The following is a 22,063-nucleotide window of genomic DNA, read 5'->3' on the forward strand; positions in this document are numbered from 1 at the left end:
CCATTTAATTTCGAAGCCTGGCACCCAGCTTGCAATTGTTGTTAACTATCTATATCGTAACTAGTAGGCATGTTAATTACGATCGCCATTGTGGAGCAAGGTCATAACGGCAATTTATCTTGTCAGAATTTAGTTTGTTCTGGTGTTTGATCTGTTACATAATGGCGCCCAACGTGGGGAGCGAAAACCATTAAATACGATATAAGGAACGGCAAATCTGAAGATGGGGTCGGTGTTTTTTTTTTTTTAAGGGGGGGAAAGTGCTATCAATAAATCCATATTTCAGTATATGTTTGATATTAGGGAATCATGGTAGATCAAACGCAAGGTATGATGTTACATGCTGGCAGTGTGCTTAGAGGTGGTTCGTCAACTAACAATAAAGACATGGTAGATGAGTCTGTGGAGAAGATGACAGTAGATATGACGGATAACCAGGCTCAATATGATGACTCACAGGGTAATAAAGTGGGGGGGGGCAGAGCGGAGGTTATTCCTACCACCAAAGAAAATAGCAATGAGGTAAGAGGTTTTATACAGTCTATGCTTAAAGAGTTAAAGAAAGAGTTGAAGGATTAGGGGAAGGAAAGGAAATCAATGAAAAATTAGAGCAGCAGGGGAAGAAAATCAATGAAAAATTAGAGCAGCAGGGGAAGGAAATTGTAAACATAGAGAAAACTAAGAAAGAGCTATGTGATGAACTAAGAGAGTACAAAGCAGAAACTGATAAGAAAATGAAGGAACATAGGAAATAAGCGAGCTGTTAAAAAAGAGTGAAAATTGCAATAAGCGGTTAGAGGAACAGAATGAGAAGACTGAACAACATAAGAGAGAGGTGGATAAGAAGTTGGTAGAGCAAAAAAGCGAACTTTTAGAAGTTATTGGGAAGGAAAATAATAAAACCAGAGAGAGAGAGAGTAGAAACACAGGAAAGTGCAATTAAAGCGTTAAGAAACAAACAGACAAGCATGTTAAGTGAGATAGAAGGTAGAGATACGAAAGTTGAGGAGAGAGTCAATAATGTAGACGCGAAGTTGCGATGGGAGATAAGAGAGAAACAAGGTATCTATGATGGGGTGAAGCACGGAGGAAATTACGTAAGAGAAGAAGAGTTACCAAAGTTTAATGGGAGGCAAACCAACCCACTGGACTTCCTTAACCTTATTCAGAAGCGGTTTGAGCAAAGCATAAATGAGGGGTATATTGAATGGGAGCAGGTTTTGGAAATTATCAGCAGTGCTTTCGTGCGAGAAATGAGATCCTGGTTTGTGGTGTACCGTAACAGTATGAAAGACCTCAACAAGTTCCAGAATAAATTTAAAGAAAAATACTGGAGCAAGATAATTCAGAGTTGTGAGAGGGAAAGAGTTGTTTTTGGCGAATGATAGGGTATCCATGACAGAGTACTTCTTGGCTCACGTCATGATATGCCAGAATTTAGCTGGGATAGCGACAGATACAGACGTAGTAAGGCTACTACTCAGGCATTTTCCTGAATGAGTAAGAACTGTGGCGGTGATGCAGAAAACTAGCACTATTCAGGAGATGGAACAGCTGCTCACTAAATTTGATGGGTTGGGAAATACGGAGAGTAGAAACGGGAATGCGCAAAATTATGCCCCGCAGTATGAACTATGAAAATAGAAATCAAGGTAACACTAGGAGTAACGGGAATCGCGAACGAGCGGATCAGCAAGCAGGTAACCGACAGGCGGATAGGAATGTGAGCAATAGCGGGACGAATGGTCAGGGCCAAGTAAGGCATTTAAACTAAGTATGGGCTGTAATTCAGGGTCTGTATTTCAGCCGTATCTACCGATAACCCGAAGTTGTGTTATGGAGTTATTGTATGACCCACAGCAGGAATATATTAATAAACAGGAGCAAGTGGTTAATCCCATTGTCAAGTTAGAAGTATGAGGAGCGGGTGTTCAGGCACTTATTTACTCAGGTAGTCAGAGGTCATGCGTTAGTTATGAGTGGTAGGGTAAAGTAAGGTAATTTGGTGATAATTTTAGAGTATAGCACCATGAAGGGGAACGATACATAATTTACCTCCTTTAAATTTCATGTATCATAGAGAACAGAACATTAGCTGTAGGTTTTGATCATTAATGTTTTCTTTCAATTACTTTATCTTGAACTCTTATATGATTTTGTGCAATTCAACTGAGTCAGGTTATTTGGTGATACATATAGGTAATTTGGTGATAATTATTTTAGAATACTTTTTACTTTCAAGAGTTGTACAACTACATTTCACAGGAGTTTTCGTCTTATGATGAGTCTTCACAACACACGTGACACATATACACGATTATGTTGTCATCAGTATCCTGCGATTGGCCAATCTTCCTGCAAAGTATGTCTACAAAAGCTGCATTGAATCCACTTTGCTCCAGTTTTGCGTTTACACCTGAAGGTCCAGGAATCAGTAAGTCAACATCAACCTTGCTAGGTCTTCTTTCCTCTTACTGTCGCTGCTCGGTAGGGGTTTGGCACTTCGCGGAAGTGTCTCTTCCGCTTTTTTGTGAGTCTTTCGCGTCTTGGTTCATTGGGAAGCTGAAGGAAGTGCTCAACATTGGAATTTGAATCTGCAGATACACTTCTTTCTGAGAAAGGTCTCTCAGTTATGAGAGACGAGATGATAGCTACAGAAGAGATCACATTTTGTGTGGTGATTTTTCCAGCCTTTGTAGATCCACATGTTATGTTGGAATGGGAGAAACTTGAAATAAATGCAGGATTGAACAATGAACGTAAATTAAACTGGTTTGGTTTATCGTTGGGATGATTTCGCATGTAATCCGAGTTTGGGTAAGATACCTTCTTCAATACCTCTTTCTTCACTGTTTTGGAGCCATCGTTTGAGAGACGACTACGGAACACCTTTGAATTTTGAGACTTGGTACACTGTCATTTTACCTCAGTCACTAATCTAGCAGCCTCCACTAAGTCTGCACTTTTTTACTGCTTATACACATAAGGATTATCATCTTGTCCAGGCTCTCGTTTCATGTTGTTTTTTTGGCAATTCACCATAAATTAATTTGGTGATAGTCTATTTTCTAAAAAAGATGATGAAATTTGTTAATTTACACTACCTACACCTGAACTTTATATAAAATTCTCATTCCTTCAGACATTTAATGAACCAAGCTGGAAATAGAAAATAATATTATTGTGGGTTACCATCAGCTGAGTAGAAGCTGCTTAAATATTTGGCTATTATCTTAAGGGTTGTCCCAAAAACGACTATGGCGTTCAACTTTTCTCTCAATACAAAACATAACGCACTTTCTTGGGAACAGTTTGCCACCAATACTAACTAAAACAAACGCTATATTTTCACCGTTTATTTCACTTGAATAGCACACTGCATTTAATATGTCTGCACTTGACAAATCACTACAGCTGAGTGTTACAAAATCTCATACCTCAGTAAGTGAAAGGGTCCAAGGATTATACTTGAGCGCAGGACAAAGAAAAAACCCAGGACACCCAGCTGACAACAGACGAGCTCAAAAATAGAACAGAGTTTGTGCTGGCATATGTTTAAAACATTATCACCAAATTACCTGTATCAACAAAATACCTTACTTTGACCTATATGAGTTTTGTACGAGGTATTTATGTGGAGGAAATGCCAATTAAGAGTACATATATCATCACTGCTGTTGGCAAGAAATCCAAACAAGTATGTAAGCAGGTGGCATTACCTATAAGTATTGCTGGGTCTATTATGGTTCAGATATGTTTAGTTATTCCACATCTTGTATTTGATATTATCTTGGGATGTGACTGGCTGACGTCACACTCAGCACAGTTAGATTACAAAGAAGCCATGGTTAACTTAATGTGGAATGAGACTCATATTAAAGTCAATTTTGAGGGCGACATTCAGGGAAAACAGGGCGATTGTGCCATGGGGTGTGTTGTCAGGGTTTCACAAGCTATCGAGGAAGCTAGATAGAGTTTCAGGGAAAAAGAAGTTAGTGAGAACTTCGTTCTGTGTCGTGTTGTTGAATAAGGGTCAAAAGGACGTTAGTAAGAAGTTAGTGAGAACTTCGTGCTGTGTCATGTGTTGTTGAATAATGGTCAAAAGGACGCATTATGGGAAGTTGTAAGCAAAAGTTGCTTAGATGAAGTACGGCAAGACGAGTTGTTAGCGGTGTTGCTTGAACACGTCAATGTATTTTCTGTGAAACCTGGCTGAACTCATGTGTATGAGCATTCCTTTTTTGTACTGGACAATAGCCTTTTTAGTGGACTGAGGTATGGCATTCCACACAAGTTTTCCAAAGCAGTAGACGGGCAAATACAAAGTATGCTATCAGACGGTGTGATTGAGCCATCTAGTCAGAACGTAGATAACGGGAAGTCAGCCTGGTTACTGTTTCAAGGTGTTGGTGTGTTTGTGTATCAGCTGTGTGTATGAATGAAGTGGATTTTCTGGATTATGTCTGTAGACACGTGTGGGGCGTGGTGTGCTTTCTAGTGTGAGTTCACTCTACTGCTGCGCACGTGAGTCATATCAATCGGTGCGTATGTGATGCCATGGGTGTTTTTCTTTTTTAAATGTAAAAGGAATAATTCAGACTTGCCCAGTAGGAAGGCCATAAAAATAAGTTTGTTTTTGTAAAATAGAGTCATCACAGGTGGGTATGGGCCATGAGAGGACTTGTGGTAGCATGGTTACAAGTTCCAACGGTGTGTGGGTGAACGTGTGTTACAGTGCTTGTAGGGTCATGTGTGGGGATACAATTGGTATTGGATGAAATGATGCTATCACATACTGAATAGCATGTGGTTGCGCTATATTTTTTTTTGTGCCATTTTAATCTGGTGAAGACAATCTTAAAAATGATTAATGCTTCAGTGTGAAGAAATCAGAGGAGATGTCGTATAGTGTTATTTTTAGGTATTGTTTTAGTAATTAAGGTGTGATTTTCAATGCAAGTTTAACACTCGAGAGCGTGGAGGCTGAGATATATGTATACATGGTTGGCATGTTAACCCATATCTGCCCAAATTATTTTTCTGTGGAATATTGTGGTATATTTCGTAAGTACAGATGTTTGTAACCTAAATGAAAGGCTTATGATGATTTTAGGTTTCATTAACATATTTTCGCGGAGATTTACAATGTCGACATATGTCGACAGTGAGCATGAACGGGTAGGGTAAGAGACATTTATTTATTTATTTATTTATTTATTTATTTATTTATTTATTTATTTATTTAATACATGTGCCACCAACAGAGACACGCTCCAATTATAGGTGGCTTTTACAAATTATTTGAACAAATAACATAGAAATACCAAAAAGAAGAAAATGTGAAAACGCTATGTAAATGAGATGATAATGCTCTGTATGAAATGGATAAAACAATATATCGTATACAGAAGCCTGTTAATAAATCAAACAAAAAATTGTAACAAAATCATGTAAATATTAATACATATAAACAAATCACTTCGACGAGAAAAATTCTTTTAATATATTTACATATGTGTCATATTCATAAGCAAAGTCAAGATCTATATGATACTTATTAACTAAGTTATTGCATGTTTCACACATATTGATAAACGGAGAGTTCTTAAAAAATACAGTTTTGGAGACTGGAGTAATAAACAATTGCCGAAATCTTAAATTTCCTTTTCTAACATTAAAACATAAACTCGTGAAGCGAACTATTATCGTCAATTAATGCATTAACCATCTTATAGAGATAAATTTGTTGGGCTATTACACGCCTACTGGCTAGCAATACATATTTAAATTCATTCAACAAAAATTCATATGAAACATAATTTCTAAAGGGGAATATCTTATATTTTTTATAATAAATATATCTTAAAAAGCATTTCTGCACCTTTTCAATTTGATTTTGGTAAGATTAATAACATGGAGACCAAATTATACATGAATACTCAAGTTTTGATCGGACAATACTATTGAATAATAAGGTGAGTGCATACGTGTTAGAAAAATCTCTTGAATTTCTAATTATAAAACCCAATTTCTTATAGGAATCATTAACCATTGTATTAATATGCTCCTTGAAAGATAAATTTTGTGTAACAATTACCCCTAAGTCATTAACAGAGTGGACAACTTTGAGTTCTTCATTATTAATTTTATATTTATAATTCAATGTATTTTTCTTATTATTTTGAAATCTGAAGGAAACAGCATTTATTTATATTAAGTTGCAAACAGTTTTCAATACTACATGCGTATAAGTAATCCAAATCATATTGTAATTTCAACATATCATCAACATTTTTTATCTCTTTATAAAGTTTGACATCATCAGCATATAATAAACACTGAGAAAACCTAATTCTAGTGGGCAAATCATTAATATATAAAATAAAGAATAAAGGGCCAAGGTTAGACCCTTGAGGTACACCAGAAGTAACACTGTATGTGAAAGACTCATGTTGATGATAGTAAACATATTGTTTCCGTGCACTAAGATAAGATGCAAGCAGTTTTAACCAAGGAGGGGTCAGACCAAAGAATGACAATTTTTTCATTAAAATGCCATGATCTAATTTGTCGAAGGCTTTGGAAAAATCTGTGTATATTACGTCGACCTGTCCTTGATTATTCAAAACGGCATAAGCATATTGTATAAATTTTAACAGATTAGTCGTAGTTGATCTACCTGGCATAAAACCATGCTGATTGATATGTATACCGACCCTCACATGATTAAATATACGCGTGTACATTATTTGCTCAAATACTTTAGCCGGTGCACACAAAATACAAACAGGGTGATAGTTTTCAATATTTTTACTGTCCCCACATTAAAAAACTGGACACCTCAAGAAAGGAACTTTTCTTCGCATTTTAAGCTTATATGAATGTAATAATTAATCAGTTAGTGAATATTAGTCACATAAGTGTTGAATAAGCAGAAAATATTTAAAAAACATGATTCAAAACATAAATGAGGAACAGTTTCGTCTCAATTTAGAATGCATACTGTTTCAAAACAAAAGGATAATATTCGTATGTTTATAGTACTTGTTGTACACACAATACCAAATTTTGAGCAAGTATGATCACTCTGAAAATAGCAAAAAAGGAAAACTACGAGTAGAATTTCAAAACAGTTTAGTCTGCATTTTGAGGTTACACTCTGCTTCTCTTCATCCAGTCTGGTTTAACGTGAGTGAAATGACTCGAAGCAAAGGAAGTGGCGGCCAACGTTTCATTTTTTGCACTGTTTCCCCGGCAGCTTTACCACAGTGAGCGCACCCCACTTGCTTCCCTCTGGTTTCGAGGTAGTGGGATACCCCATCGGAACGCACTGGCAACACGCATAAAGATACTTTCGTACTCGGTCTTCATACGTTAGGACGCGTAGCGGTACGAGATAGGATATATGTCCTAACGATGTAGCGTGTGAAGCCGAGAAGGTCTAAATTGGGGTAAAACGGTAAAGTTGCCATGCATTGTCCATGGAGACGCTCAGAAGGAACACAATTAGAGGCCAGTACCATTTCTTGTTTTTGATGCTGATGCGGTAACAAGATACATTTTGATCCAATTGATCAACACTCCCCATGTGCATATTATGAAGAATTATACATGCTGGCTGAATTACTGTTATGTATTTCATTTCAGCATTACCATTGTACCATTTTCACATATTTTTGTACACACTAGTTCAGCATCAGCCCGGAGTTGATTACCAGAGAGTCTGTAAATATCTCCATAAGACTCGTCATCATCGCTATCTCCGTCACTATGGAAAGCATTTTCAGGTTATTTTATGTATATATTAGCTTCTAGGATGTTTTGTGATTCCTCTAGGATGATTACGATCTGCTCGATGGTCACTCTGAGTAGAATAAATGAAAATTGTATATCAGTACTGAGGCGGTCCCATTCGCGCCCACTATCGACATATGTCGACGTGGAAATTTTTTGCTCTGCTAGACAAAAGCAACTATAAATCAGCCATAAATGAATTCAAAACCTGTTAAAGGCATGTTTCGTTATTACGTTTAACACAACAGTCCGATCTTACTTTCAACTGTAACAATATTGTAAGAAAATATTACTCACCGCGACGGAAGCGTCATCCTCGAGTGTATACGGAATGATATTTCATACGCCGCCATGATATAAGGCGCGAAAATGAGTGATTATTGTTTTCGTGCTGTGCAGTAAGTATCATACTATGAAACGTAAACAATGCACCTCAAAAATATTATTCAGGTTTACCGATATAAGATCGACAATATTCAGATATTAACGTCGACAAATGTCGACAGTGGGCACATATGGGTTAAAGTTGGGTAAATAATGTGTGTCTGTCTAGATAGAGGTGATATCACATGATAGACTGGTGCAAGATGAAATATATGATATGCCAAGAGGAGTGTAAATTTGACAAGCTGTGGGTGATGATTCGATGTATGACACACTAGTGCAGGGCTGGCAAACCTTTTCCAACTAGTGTGCCATTTTAAGTCTGGTTTATTATTCTCAACTATCAACTGTGCCACTTGTTGTCCATTAAGGAATGTCTACAACCTACAACCCTCCACCCCGCGACTTCCTAAGTTACCCATTATGTTACATAATAAGTTATTTTTTATTTATTCATTGATTTACTGATTCATTTATTTATTACACATATATCTTGTAAATACATTTGATTGCATGCTCCGTGGGGCTGTACCTCAATTAAGGCCATGGCGATTTCCGTCCCACTCTTATGCCTTTCCTATCCCATCGTCGCAGTAAGACCTATCTGTGTCGGTGCTACGTAAAGCAAATTGTAAAAAATTAGGTATAAAAATCAAAATGGAAAAATTGCGAATGGACTTCACTTACTTCATTAGATTCATTATCTTTCCATGTTGTAGTTTGTATGCTCAACAATTAAACTAATTTCTTCTTCATACAGCTATCCTTCCTTGTAAGGTCACGTTCATGCTTTCATCAAAACATACATGTGGGAGTTATCCAAATTAGCTTTCAATTGCTCGGAAACTTCTTCACTCATTCTTTTTTTTTTATTATTCTACCCTCGACAGCAGTTCAGATTCCTTTAATTCTGTTAATTATTAGTTGTTTGTTAGGGAAGTTTTCGAATAATGTGTTGGACGTCAATAAGAAAGTTTCTCTCAACAACTCACCTTGAGAAATCAGTTTGCCATGCATGCGCTACTATGCAGTGAGGCAGATGGAAACAGCCACACTGATATTATTCCTGGGCCAGAAAGATGATACAAATGAACTAGTTAGTTTTGTATAATGTTCGATATTTTGTGAAACGAACTCCCTTCTTTCTTCATTTGAAATTGAACAAACATTTGAATGATTAGTCTCGAAATTGAGCTTTACATTTGTGGGGGATACAATTGTTTTCGAACACAGACAACACATCTTTCTATCAGTTCGAATTCTCTTGGCCAGAGGTCTTGAAAAGTACGGTCACCACCTTTGTTAAGTTTCTGTTCTTTTCGGCACCGAAAACATTTGTACCTTACTCTTTTTGAAATATCGGCTGATGATGATCCAGATGTGGAGTCGAAACCGGTACCATTTGTAAACGATATGTGATGTAACTTGCATAAATATTCTTGTATTGAATAGGTGGAACCAGAATATATAATTAATTTATTGTAATGATAATGCTAACAAGGTGTATAAATTGCAAATTTGTTTTTAAATATTAAAATCAAAGTTGCTAAAATCAGCAAAGACATATTCTTTTCAAAACAGTGTTTCAAAGATAACCTAACACCAAAATTCTTAAGTGCCAATCTCAACAACTGCAAAAGCACAAGTGGGAACGGAAAACACAATACAAAGTCAACACATTATGTGTAAGAAAAAAAAAATTTTTTTATAAAAAGAAATCTTGTCTCAATGCAAAACTATATGATGCTCATTTAGCACTCCTCTTTCCTTAGCCCCATTGGAATGGGATTCTTCTCAAAAACATGTTAACCTGAGATTATTTCAAATTATTTCAAAAAACACGACATTTTGAATAAAAAGCTATTAAATTTGAAAACCAACAATTTGGCACCCGTTTCAAAAAACACTCACACTCCTCAACATAAATAAGTCAACCATGATTTTCATTCACCAATTATGAACCTCACACATTTTAAATTTGAATGAGAATAACTTAAGAGATCCTCAGCAAGGGACGTAAAGATAACTGGGTTAACTTTCGTAACAAAAGTAACATAATTAACACCGCAGCAGAATCAGAATTGGCCATCAGCACATTACCCTATGAAAAACGAGATGAAATTAGATATGATATAAAGAAAAAACTGCAAAATTTCTTCACAGAAAAACATGCAAAAAAAAAAAAAAAACCCAACATCCCAACCAAACACATTTTAAAACTGAAAATAAAAATAAGAGACGAGCAACCGAAGAGAAGACACGGTGCCCCTTGGACAGAGGAGCGAAAGCAGGCCCACTCACAAAGAATGAGGGAAATTTGGCCTCTAAAGAAGGCCAAGTTCAGTGTCAAATGCAACAAGACTTAACGCGGTCCTTGATGGCCCCAGCGAATTATATATATAATAATAATAATAATAATAATAATAATAATAATAATAATAATAATAATAATTTAATTCACTCACTGCAATATGTACGAGTATGATATTATGAGCATGTTTTATTATTAAGGAATGTGAAATTATGTAATAATGATATGATTTTGTTTTTACTGTGACAATGATGGAAGTCTCTGTATGCATTAGGCTGTAAGAGTTAAGGTTACTCATCACTATGCAATGAGGAAACTGTAGCTATCTCTGAAAAGACAGTTAAAACTCACTGGTTCAACCAGGAAGTGATGAATTATACAGTTTGAATAACCCAGTTAGAGACAGGACATTTAGATTTAAGACGGTAACCTATAACTGTCAACAGAAGAGTAGCGCTAAGTGCATTGTGTGTACAATTTGCAATGGCCAAGCAGGACACTGAGAATTCAAAATCATTTCAATCATACACTGTAAGACGCTAGGAGTTCTGGTGTATATAAATACCTACCACTCACTTATAAGGACACAATTTCTAAGTGGTCAAAGGCTTGTAAGGACTCCCTAGCAGGACGTGGATACTTAACACTTCTTGGTCACTTCCTACAATTATTTGTTACTTAATTACTTACTTACTTACGTGGAGACAGTTGAATTGACTTCACTTGTTGTGATATTTGTACATCGTGAACACTCAGACTTTGCTACCCTTCAATGGATTTAATATTTCTATACTGTAAATATTTGAGTTGATATTTTCACTTAGCATGGTCATGTGACCTTTTATTATTACCTTGTACAGTGATGGTACTTATTATTCTCATTTTACGATAATGGTGCTTCTTATTCAATGTATGTATGGGTTAAAAATGAGGCAGTGATCTCATTCTTTCTAAATCGTCAATCAGAGGCTTGGCCATCTGAAATCTATATACGTTAGTGAAATTGGTGCAGTGATTCTTGGCAGGTGATGTCTTGGAGCAACAAACCAACTTACAGATGGTTTTGGCAATAGGAGAAGCCCGGAACTCAAGATTAAAGATGTGTGTGTTAGTGATTCACTTAGTAAATCAGTGATGTCCAATTCTATGGCTGGTCCTTACTAGCTAGTCAGTGAGTAAAGATTATTTGTGTTTGGATCTAGCATGGTTATTACCACATGAGGAATGTAAAGTGAATGTTTTTGTAAGTGAAGTGTATAGATCTATTGTATCGTTTGTTTAATGAGGGAGAAGGAAATTTAATTGTATATTGTTAGTGCTGTAGAATATTGTAAAAATCTTTAATTCTTAGTAAATTTAATAGTTTAACTTATGACAACTTTCATTGGTGGAGTGAAAACCTGACATGCTACCCAGATTCATTTTCAGAATTTAATAGTATCGGATAAGGTAATAAGCAAATATGGAGGCCCATAAGTACATGACTGTCACCCTGAGAGAACAGGAGTTCTCATAGGAGGCAAAATTCAAGAATTCATTAACTTCTATAATATTACAGTGCTGCACAATTTTGTTTCAAATTTTTGTGGTATATTAGTTGAATTTAATTGTAAAAGAGGGGGGGAATTAATTTTTGTTGTGGTCTAGTAAATATTTGTATGCTTCATTTTCTTTTAATTAAGGTCCTTCAAGTAGAGATGTTAACAGTTACATTGTTTTAAAAGGGCTAAAAAATATGAATAGTTGAAGAGCTCAGATACCCTTGAGACCTCCAGTTTTATGTGGAAAATACATTTTGTAATACAGATAAAGTAAAAATTTGTTCCAATTTCTCTCTAACGTGCTTAGATAAGATGGGTTATACAACACTCAAATTACTAATTTACTATGAAAGACTATTAAACTATCATTTTAAAATACATAGTTCTGTTAAATCTTTGAAATTTCATATTAAAACACCTAAAATGTTATGTTCTGTCAGCAAGAATTTCTGTAAGTGTACAAATCCTTTAGTGACCTTTGTCTCTGCATTTTTCACCATTCATTACATATCCATACTCTTTCCTTTCTAGAACATTATTAGAAAGGTTTCTTTTTTGCATTAAAATAGAGTTTTCTTTCCTTTTTTTTCTTTTGTGATTTAATGTTGCACTAACTCAGAAAGGATATTGGTGACAATAGGAGAGGAAAGGAATACATACCTGCCAACTTTTACAACCCAAAAATAGGAAGATTTTTTTAATTCTTGGATTTCATCACGTATATTTCACCACAGTCTACGTGAAAATAGGTCAGGATAAAAGGCATACATATCTACAGTTACAGTGCGAATTGATCATTAAATTTAAAATCTTTAACTAAGAAAACATAAAAATGGTTACAAGAAAATGTACCTAATCACTCTCATTTATGACACTTACATACGAATAATAATATTTATGTCACACCGACACACACAACAAAATCCATAATACCATATTTTCTCGCGTAATTAACACACTTTTTTTGACGAAAAATACAGGCGAAAACTGCGGATGCGTAAATTATTCAAGGAATTCAGATCTTTACAAATTATTTATAATTCATTTACGTTTAAAAGTTACATCACATATAATATAAAGACAATTGGTTCAACTCATTTGCGATTATCGTCATACAGCGTAAAATTCCGGCGTGAGATTTTTTCTGAAAAGTCAAATAGGGTACATCAGGTAAGTTAGACACGTGGGTTTCAAGTACCGACACTAGAAAATATTCTTCTCATTACGAGCTGAAAATACGGCCTGAATGGCATACCGAAAAAAAAAAGAAAACTATCCAACACGAGAAGGGCCGGGCATCGAAGAAGGGACCCTGCTACATTACCCCAAACCGTTCGTATCTAATCTTGTACGAGTGACGTGTCCATCCATCCTTTCTGTTGAATACGAACGTGGATCACTCGCGGAAATTTTGCTTTAGGCACTGTTTTTCGTTTTAGAACAATGTAAGGTGTAACCTTTCTACCATCAGCAAGCATTGCAGTACATCGCTGTTTTTGGCTTCCGATAGCGCGTACGATAACACTATATGTTCCTTTCTTATCGATTCTTCGACTTTGTGGCGTACGGAAACTGATTGGCGTCTGACGTGCGGTTCCTATAAAGGGAGATCAAATATTCCTTCCTTTCACGCTTCTCAATCACAAAGCGATGACAATGGTTGAAATCATTCATCATTTTTTGGCATAATCTTGTTCTTCGTCGAAGAGAAAGTTCATTTCTCTTCAGAAAATTAATCAAGCCTCGGCTAACCTTCAAATCCGGGACACTGATTCCATGTGCCGCGGCTATTTCTCATTCTTTAAAACACAGCATTTCGTGAGAAACGGCTTCTCCAACATTGCGCAACAAAATCATATATTTAAGCAGATAATCCTCTACTTGCAGAAACTTGCCGCTTTTTGGTCCGCGAAATGCTTTGGGAGACTTGTTGGCCGCTTGAAGTGCACTTCTGTTACCGCGGTAGCGCACGTTTCATTTGGACACTGAATACTTGCTGCCCGCTGCTCTATTCCCGTGTTTCGACGTAAATGATCACCGCGAGTTTGTATGATGCAGTATTACTGGAATACTGTGTACTGACAAACAATTTTGAGATCACAGAAGGTCCCGTACCCGAAACACTCGTAAAACTAGTGCACTGGGATTTCCTGACGGCTAATAACAGCAAGTTGCCCTGTGTGTGGAATGGCTGCTTCGCGATAGGAAGCCTGCTACTTGAGTAGTTGGCATCTTTATTTCGAAACGCATTCGGAGCTGAGTGATGGATGTTCGAAGTTGTGGGTGCGTCAAACACGTGAACATTTCTTTTTCTCCACTTTGGACCCAAAATTATTGGGATGCGTAAATTATGCAAGGGCGTTAATTACGCGAAAAATACGGTAGTTTCCCTTAGACGGTAAAATGAACGGAAATGTATAGGTATCTCTGAACACTTGGAGATAACGTTTGATATATTTTTTGGCCATAACGAGAAAAGAAAATGCCAGAAACTGTCACCGACAAGAACCCCCTTAAAAACATTAAATTCATTAAAATTATGCACTTTACGCGAAACTACCACATGCAAAACAATTCAATATGTCCCATACATTATTAACAAACGACTTTGACAGAGGGGGAAAAACACGTGGCCTACCACTCCGACGAGACTGCGCACAGAAAAGATGTCAACAGCGCGCGAACAGCACAATAAACTCGTTCTTTCGTCCCGATTAACTGAGTCGCTAGCGCGCGCTAGCCTCTTGCTTGCAGGACGATTGCCGCCCCGAATCCCCAGCTGCATAAAGCGCGCACGCTGTTGTGGTGTGCGGGAAACACGATACACGGAGGCGACGGACGAAATACTCACGAAATAAAGCAACAAATAAATACGCTTGAAAATAAGGTTTCGTAAATTACACAAGTACGTAAGAATTTATCCTTTATCGAAGGGGAAGAGTATTTGCGGTACTAGAGGTTATATTAGTCAAAAATCGGAAGAAGTAAAAATAAATCGGAAGACGAGTTAAAAACCGGAAAGTTTCCGGGTAAATCGGAAGGGTTGGCAGGTATGGGAATAGAACTGAGTAGGGAGCAGATGTGACCTTAGCGTTTGCCTGGTGTGAAAATGGGAAACCACAGAAAACCTACTTCAGGGCTATTGATTGTGGGATCTGAATCCACCATCTACCAAATGTAAGTTTACAGCTACATGGCCTGCACCACGCCGCCAGCTTGCTTGGTAAAATAAGAACTTGTCTTTAATGCTTCACCTATAACATTTTTATTATTACCAAACTGCAATGTTAAACACATCATTATCGCTACAAATTTCATTGCAGGATAATTTTCTGTATTCAGTAAACAGAAGATACTTTGAATTCTGTACAACACAAGGCAAAGCAGAGCCTCCGAGGCTCAGGCGGCAGCACGCCGGTCTCTCGCCGCTGGGTTCCGTGGTTCAAATCCCGGTCACACCATGTGAGATTTGTGCTGGACAAAGGGGAGGCAGGACAAGTTTTTCTCCGGGTACTCCAGTTTTCCCTGTCACCTTTCATTCCAGCAACACACTCCAATATCATTTCATTTCATTAATCACTCATTAATCATTGCCCCAGAGGAGTGCGACAGGCTTCAGCAGCCAGCACAATTCCCATCCTCGCCGCTAGAAGGGGGCTTCAATCATTCCATTCCTGACCCGGTCAAATGACTGGAAACAGGCTGCAGATTTTCAATTTTTTCAACAAGGCAAAGCATTAATGTTATATGCACTGATGGACAACTGAATTAGATACCTGGTTAGTAAGACTCCTTTTAACCTTGATGACAGAAACGATGTGGCATGGCACGGACTCCACAACACACCAGAAGCAATGGGGAAGATATACTTTGGATGGTTACCCAGTTGTACTTCCTCTTAAAACAGTAATTGGAGTCATACTTATCCATGACTGCTGCATAGCCTCCCATAGCACACACAGACTGGTTAAGAAGGATCCAGATTACCCACCTCCCACTCAACAGCATACAGCGGTGCTTAATAGGATTGAGGTCAGATAACCTTGTGTTCCAGGCAAGCATCCTCTTGTAAATGTGAAGTGTTCAAAGAACCAAAATTGCTGTAGCTGCAAGATGCTGGATGTAAACAAACTGGTGGACATGATCTGATAGGACTGAAGTCAGATGATCTTGTGTGCCAGGCAAGCATCCTTCCATCCGTCAAGTGTTTGATGAACCAATCTGCCACAATTGCTGTAGTTGCAGGATGCTGGAGGTTTCTGTATCGATCATCGATGAGTCATTAGATGAACAAGGGGTCCCATTTCATCCTAAGTGAACAGTCCCCATATGAGTATACCACCACTACCAGCATGAGCTCTACTCTACTAGCAAGAGGAATCAATTGCCTCATGTACTTAGCGACGCACTCGTATCTCGCTATCGGCATGTTATCAACTGGTACCTCAACTCATCTGTCCAGGTGTTTTCCAATGCTTCGAGAGAGCAACGACAGTGTTTCTTTGCCCATGTCTTTCTTTGTACCTTGTGACATGCAAGGAGCAGTTACCCTAGTAGGACAGTGGATTCAGTAACCCGTGTGATGAGATGGTTCTGGATAATATGGCTGGTTACATTTCATTGCTGTCCAGCACTGAATTCGCAAGTGATCTGCTGTATTTTGACCCGTCTATCCACACATACCATCCGAGCTAGCGGACGGCGACCCTTGTCATCAACACATTGTACAGCACTGCACTTGACCCTGACAATGGTGGTATTGCTTGAATTCATGTATTCACAGTACACTTGATACTGTGATCTGTGGAGATGAAATGGCCCATACATCTAGTATCAACAATCTGGCAATGATCAGACGTGCTGAGATCTCATCTTACTCATACTGTGCTCAACTGTTACTCAGATAGCCAGTGCAAAGCCTAACAAAACTGCAGTTATGTGCCACACCGTATTATTTACATTCTCCAGGTAAGCAACAGCGCTATTTCACCAAAATGACAACTATCTCTAATTCAATTGCTCATTAGGATAGAAAAATAATGGCCCAAGTTTTCATATTTAAGATATTCCAGAGTACATACTAAGCAGACAAGATTTAATGTAGTCACATATTGTTTGCAGGTTGATGAATATGATGCAATCAGTTACAGTGTGTCTGTTGGCCAACTTCATGAAGAGCAATGCAAAATCTGTGTACATTGCATTAGTGTAAGGCCAGGCTGAGTAGCTCAGACAGCAGTGTGCCGGCCTTTGTGCTCAAGTTGGCAGTTTCCATTCCAGGACAGTCCAGTGGTATTTGAAGGTAGGCGAATGCACCAGCTTCATACTGGTAGACTTGCTGGCACATAAAAGAACTACTCCTGCGTGACAAAATTCCAGCACCTCTGCTTCTCCAAAAATTGTAAAAGTAGTTAATATGACAAAAATTATTATTATTATTATTATTATTATTATTATTATTATTATTATTATTATTATTATTTGGTGCAGGCAAATTAAAGTTTCATTATTTGCCTCAAATCAATATATACTTCAAGATTAAGGAATATAATAACAAGATACATTATTTTATGTATAAAATAGATTACGATAGTATATACTGCAAAGAATGAGAATACAGTATAATATATTCCTCATCACTAGACATATTTTGTTGATTCCTCACATAATCATAGGAATTTGCAATTATCCTCGACATTTTAAAATATCTGTAAAAGACTGCCAATTGGCATTTACCCTTCTGATCCATTCATAACATTACCTGGAATACTGCAGTAAACTCTTTCGTGGATCGGCCCCATTAAGAATTGTTGACTTGGCCGTGTGTAAAAATCGCATCAATTCCCTCTGATAATGAGAGCGTATCACTCCAAACTCTTCCAGTCCGTATGTTTTATCTATCAGCTTCATTTGATATAGCTTAGAACAAATAGCTGAAAATCAGTATACAATGTTAATTAATGAAGAGCACAGAAGATATATCAATATTCAATAACATGTGCCTGCTGCTATAATTTTTCTTTGGGAACATGGACCGAAAATAAGAAAAAAGGGTATAATTCCCCTCATTTCTACTAAAAATCAACAGTTTATAACTAGCTATTTAAAACATGACATCAAAAGGATCTAAGTTCATAATTCACAATGAGTAAATTGCACACTCACTCTATTAGTATTTTTCATTCAATCTTTAAATTTAGCAACAATACTTGTACAGTAGTATAAGTTTATACAAAACAAATTTGTTTGTCAGAACACAATGCATTTGAAAATCTATGGGAGACACATTATAAGCATTATGGTAATTCCTTAATGTGTGGTGGCACCAATTACTGGTTTTCAATATGGAAGAAAATGGCACTGTGAAGACTAGAAAGATGAAGTACATCCTTGTTCACAAAGTTTGCCCAGTTAAAATCTACTAGATTACAAACTACCGTATTTTATCGCATAAGCTCCCCCCTCTCATATTTCCCTCCCCTACGATTTTTTATCATTAAAAATGATTTTTATTAAATATCGCGCATAACTCCCTCTCCTGGTTTGTTCTTACTGGAGCAGCCTTCAAATGACTTGATAATGGACAACAATGAACACAGCGGTACTCGACATAAAATTGTTTCCATTGTCACAACATACCGTAAATTTGAACAGTGAAGTTGCAGACGTGTTTCTAGGTCAGTTTGTTACAAGTCGTCGTCATGTCGAAATATTCAAACTACACGGCAAAATTTAAATTAAATGTGTTATCTTACGCCGATACAAACGGAGTGAAAGCTGCAGAAAGACATTTCTCTGTTGATCCTGATTCAATACGGTATTGGCGGAGATAAAAGGATAAACTCACGACTGCAAAGGCAAGCTCCAAATCTTTCCGTGGGCCTAAAACAGGGAAATATCCCGAAATTGATAATGCTGTAATTGCTTATGTCAATGAACATCGGAATGATGGTTGTGCTTTCTCTTACGAAATGATTCAGAACAAAGCTCGTGAGATAGCTGCCACGCTCAACATTGACAGAAAGAATTTTAAAGCAAGCATTGGTTGAGTGATTCGTTTTATGAGACGGCAAAATCTCAGTTTACGGAGGAGAACATCTTTGTCCCAGCATTTACCTCGAGACTACACAGATAAGGTAATCGAGTTCCACCGTTACGTAATACAAGTGCGACAGCAATATGACTATTTACTCTCTCAGATGGCAATGCTGACCAGATGCCAGTGTTTTTTGATATGCCGCATAACACCACCGTTGCTCCAACTGGCTCAAAAAGTGTCCTTGTGAAGACGACTGGAGCGGAGAGTCTAAGATGCACAGTGAAGTTGTGCATTACAGCAGACGGCAATAAACTTCCATCGTATGCCATCTCTAAAAGGAAGACATTACCAAAGGAGACTACCTCACATGGAATTCACTTACGAGTTCAAGAAAAGGGCTGGATGACAGCAGATTTGATGGTGGATTGGTTGGAGAAAGTCTGGGGAAGACGACCAGGGGCATTATTACAAAAGAAGTCCCTTCTTGCCCTAGAGAGTTTCCGGGGTGCTTGTAGAAGCTGTAAAAGAGAAAACTGAAACTGATGAAGTCCCATCCTGTCATCATCCCTGGAGATTTAACATCCATTCTTCAACCTTTAGATGTAAGCGTGAACAAACCTTTCAAAGAACATCTTCGACGCCTGCATTCAGAATGGATGGCAACGAGATCTCATCAGCTGACTCCAGGAGGCAAGATAAGGAAGCCATCAATACCGACGATGTGCGAGTGGATAATCCGGGCGTGGGAGAAAATTAGTGTCGATGTTAAGAAGAGTTTTAAAAAACTGGAATTTCTTGTGCCATTGACGGTTTCGAGGACATGTTGTGGAATAGTGAAAATGAAGAAGATGATGTGTTAACTGAGCCTGAAAATAGTGATGATAGTGACGAACATGAGGCTGCAGAATACTGAGAGAAAAGAAACAATGAAACAATGCATTGCTGCTCTTCATTGTAGCCTAATGAAACCGTGGTATTCTTTTGTGTTAATTGAAAATAAACCAAACCAAACCCCATGGCACTACAGCCATTGAAGGGCCTTGGCCTACCAAGCGACCGCTGCTCAGCCCGAAGGCCTGCAGATTACGAGGTGTCGTGTGGTCAGCGCGACAAATCCTCTCGGCCGTTATTCTTGGCTTTCTAGACCGGGGCCGCTATCTCACCGTCAGATAGCTCCTCAATTCTAATCATGTAGGCTGAGTGGACCTCGAACCAGCCCTCAGGTCCAGGTAAAAATCCCTGACCTGGCCGGGAATTGAACCCGGGGCCTCCGGGTAAGAGGCAGGCACCACTTTCTACATACACCGGTATTACCGTAAATATAACTTTTACCTAATACATTGTTTCCCTTCCTTTCTGAATGCCTAGAAGCACCACTCGCATAATTCCCTCCCTAATGTTTTCAAGAAAATTTTTCGAGAAAAAAAAGGAGGGGGAAATTACACGATAAAATACGGTATTTGGTTGTTAGAAATCTTTTGGGTTTATGTTGTGCAAACTGAGACTTATTATAGGGAAACTACATGTTTCATGAAGACCTAGTTTCTCTGCTTAATCACAAGTAAACTACAGCCAACGTGAAACGTTTCCTTCTGTCTGCCTCATTTCATACAATATAAACCTAAAACACTATAAGGTATGTTATTCTGGGCGTTGAAGGTATCAATAAAAAAGACAAGATTATCTGAAGAGGTTCTGAAGTCTTTCTGTTTGGACAGTAAAATGATCCAAGCAAATCACCATTCTCATCAGTCAAACAAATTTGTGTAATAGGAAAAATATATCTATAATAATAATAATAATAATATCTATAACTATACGTATTTGATGTACTTGTATATTTCTATATTCAGCCTCTTATTCCTAGTATTTTATAATCAAAATATGCTTAACTAATATAAATGTAGTGTAGTTATTCTGTCAGTTTGTTTCCTGATTGCATTATAGTCGTGAAATCTTTGTATAATATACATCCTTTCCTTCATCTGACATATATACTTCTTTTTCTTCATAGAATATGCGATCTTACTTCTGCTGATATTTCCATATTATTTCACATTTCTTTGAAGAGATACAAGAATGGCTGAGATAGCCAGGTGTAAGGACTGTGTGTGTGAGTGGGAAGTAAGGAGGATAAGGAAAGATGTAGCGAGTTTGAGAGAGATAATTACACTTGTAATGATGGACAGGAATGAACATAGATCTTTCTCAAACAATGCACATGATACGGTTGGTAGGCAAGAGAGAGGAAAGGAAGGGGAGATGTTGTGGAAGACAGGTGGGCTAATGTCTTAAGCTCAATGTGGTCTAAGTATTTTCCTCGGGGAATGGGCCCAGGAGAGGTATCGGTAAGGAATCAGTATGAGTCATAGCAGGTAGAATGGCAGAGGGAAGATGGAGATCAGGGAAGTGTTACAGAGGAGGGGCGGGGCAAGAGGAAAGGTACGGGTAGGAAAGGGAAACACTGAGCAGAGGATACGAAGAGGGAAGTAGAATATGGTACCGAGAGAGTGAAAAGGGAGAAGGAAGTGAGTTGTGTGGGTATCAGGGAATTTACAGGAGATCAGGTGTGGAGGGAATCTAATGAGGGTGGGGTTGAGGCGTTGGTTGTGGGTGACTCAACTGTCAGGCATATGGGGAAAGTAAGCTCGCCAGACAAAAAATTAGTCATCCTAGTATGCACACATAGATGGATCGTTAAGCCTGTACAGATGGCACAGCGAACAAGTCCCGTGGTCAACCACATGCACACTGCCTCAACGTGAGCATAAGGCAGTACCGATCAGTGAGACATTGATGTTTCAAGAGGACAGTGTACGTCAACTTTGGTAGATGTATGGGTGTGACAGTGGTAGAAAGAGGCAATCATTTTTGGCCGTGCCTATGGCCATATGCTGCAAGAAGTTGCTGGATTTGTTGGTGTTTTGCAGCAGACTGCTGAACGTGTCTACAAGCATGTCTACAAGACATGTGGCCACGAAACACAATGCCAGA

At 37.9% G+C, this 22,063-nt stretch overlaps 1 protein-coding gene across 5 annotated transcripts in view; it reads right to left on the reverse strand.

Annotated features, from left to right (window-relative positions):
• LOC136871840 (eukaryotic translation initiation factor 2-alpha kinase 1) overlaps positions 1–22,063 on the reverse strand; it is a 292,614-nt gene that overhangs the window by 175,267 nt on the left and 95,284 nt on the right. For all 5 annotated transcript variants that reach the window (XM_068227225.1, XM_068227223.1, XM_068227224.1 and 2 more), the window contains one exon: positions 17,792–17,963. In XM_068227225.1, coding sequence (XP_068083326.1) covers positions 17,792–17,963 — 172 coding nt within the window. The remainder of the gene's footprint in view (positions 1–17,791; positions 17,964–22,063) is intronic.

This window comes from Anabrus simplex, chromosome 4 (genome assembly GCF_040414725.1).
Source record: "Anabrus simplex isolate iqAnaSimp1 chromosome 4, ASM4041472v1, whole genome shotgun sequence".
Classification (NCBI taxonomy): Eukaryota; Metazoa; Arthropoda; class Insecta; order Orthoptera; family Tettigoniidae; genus Anabrus; species Anabrus simplex.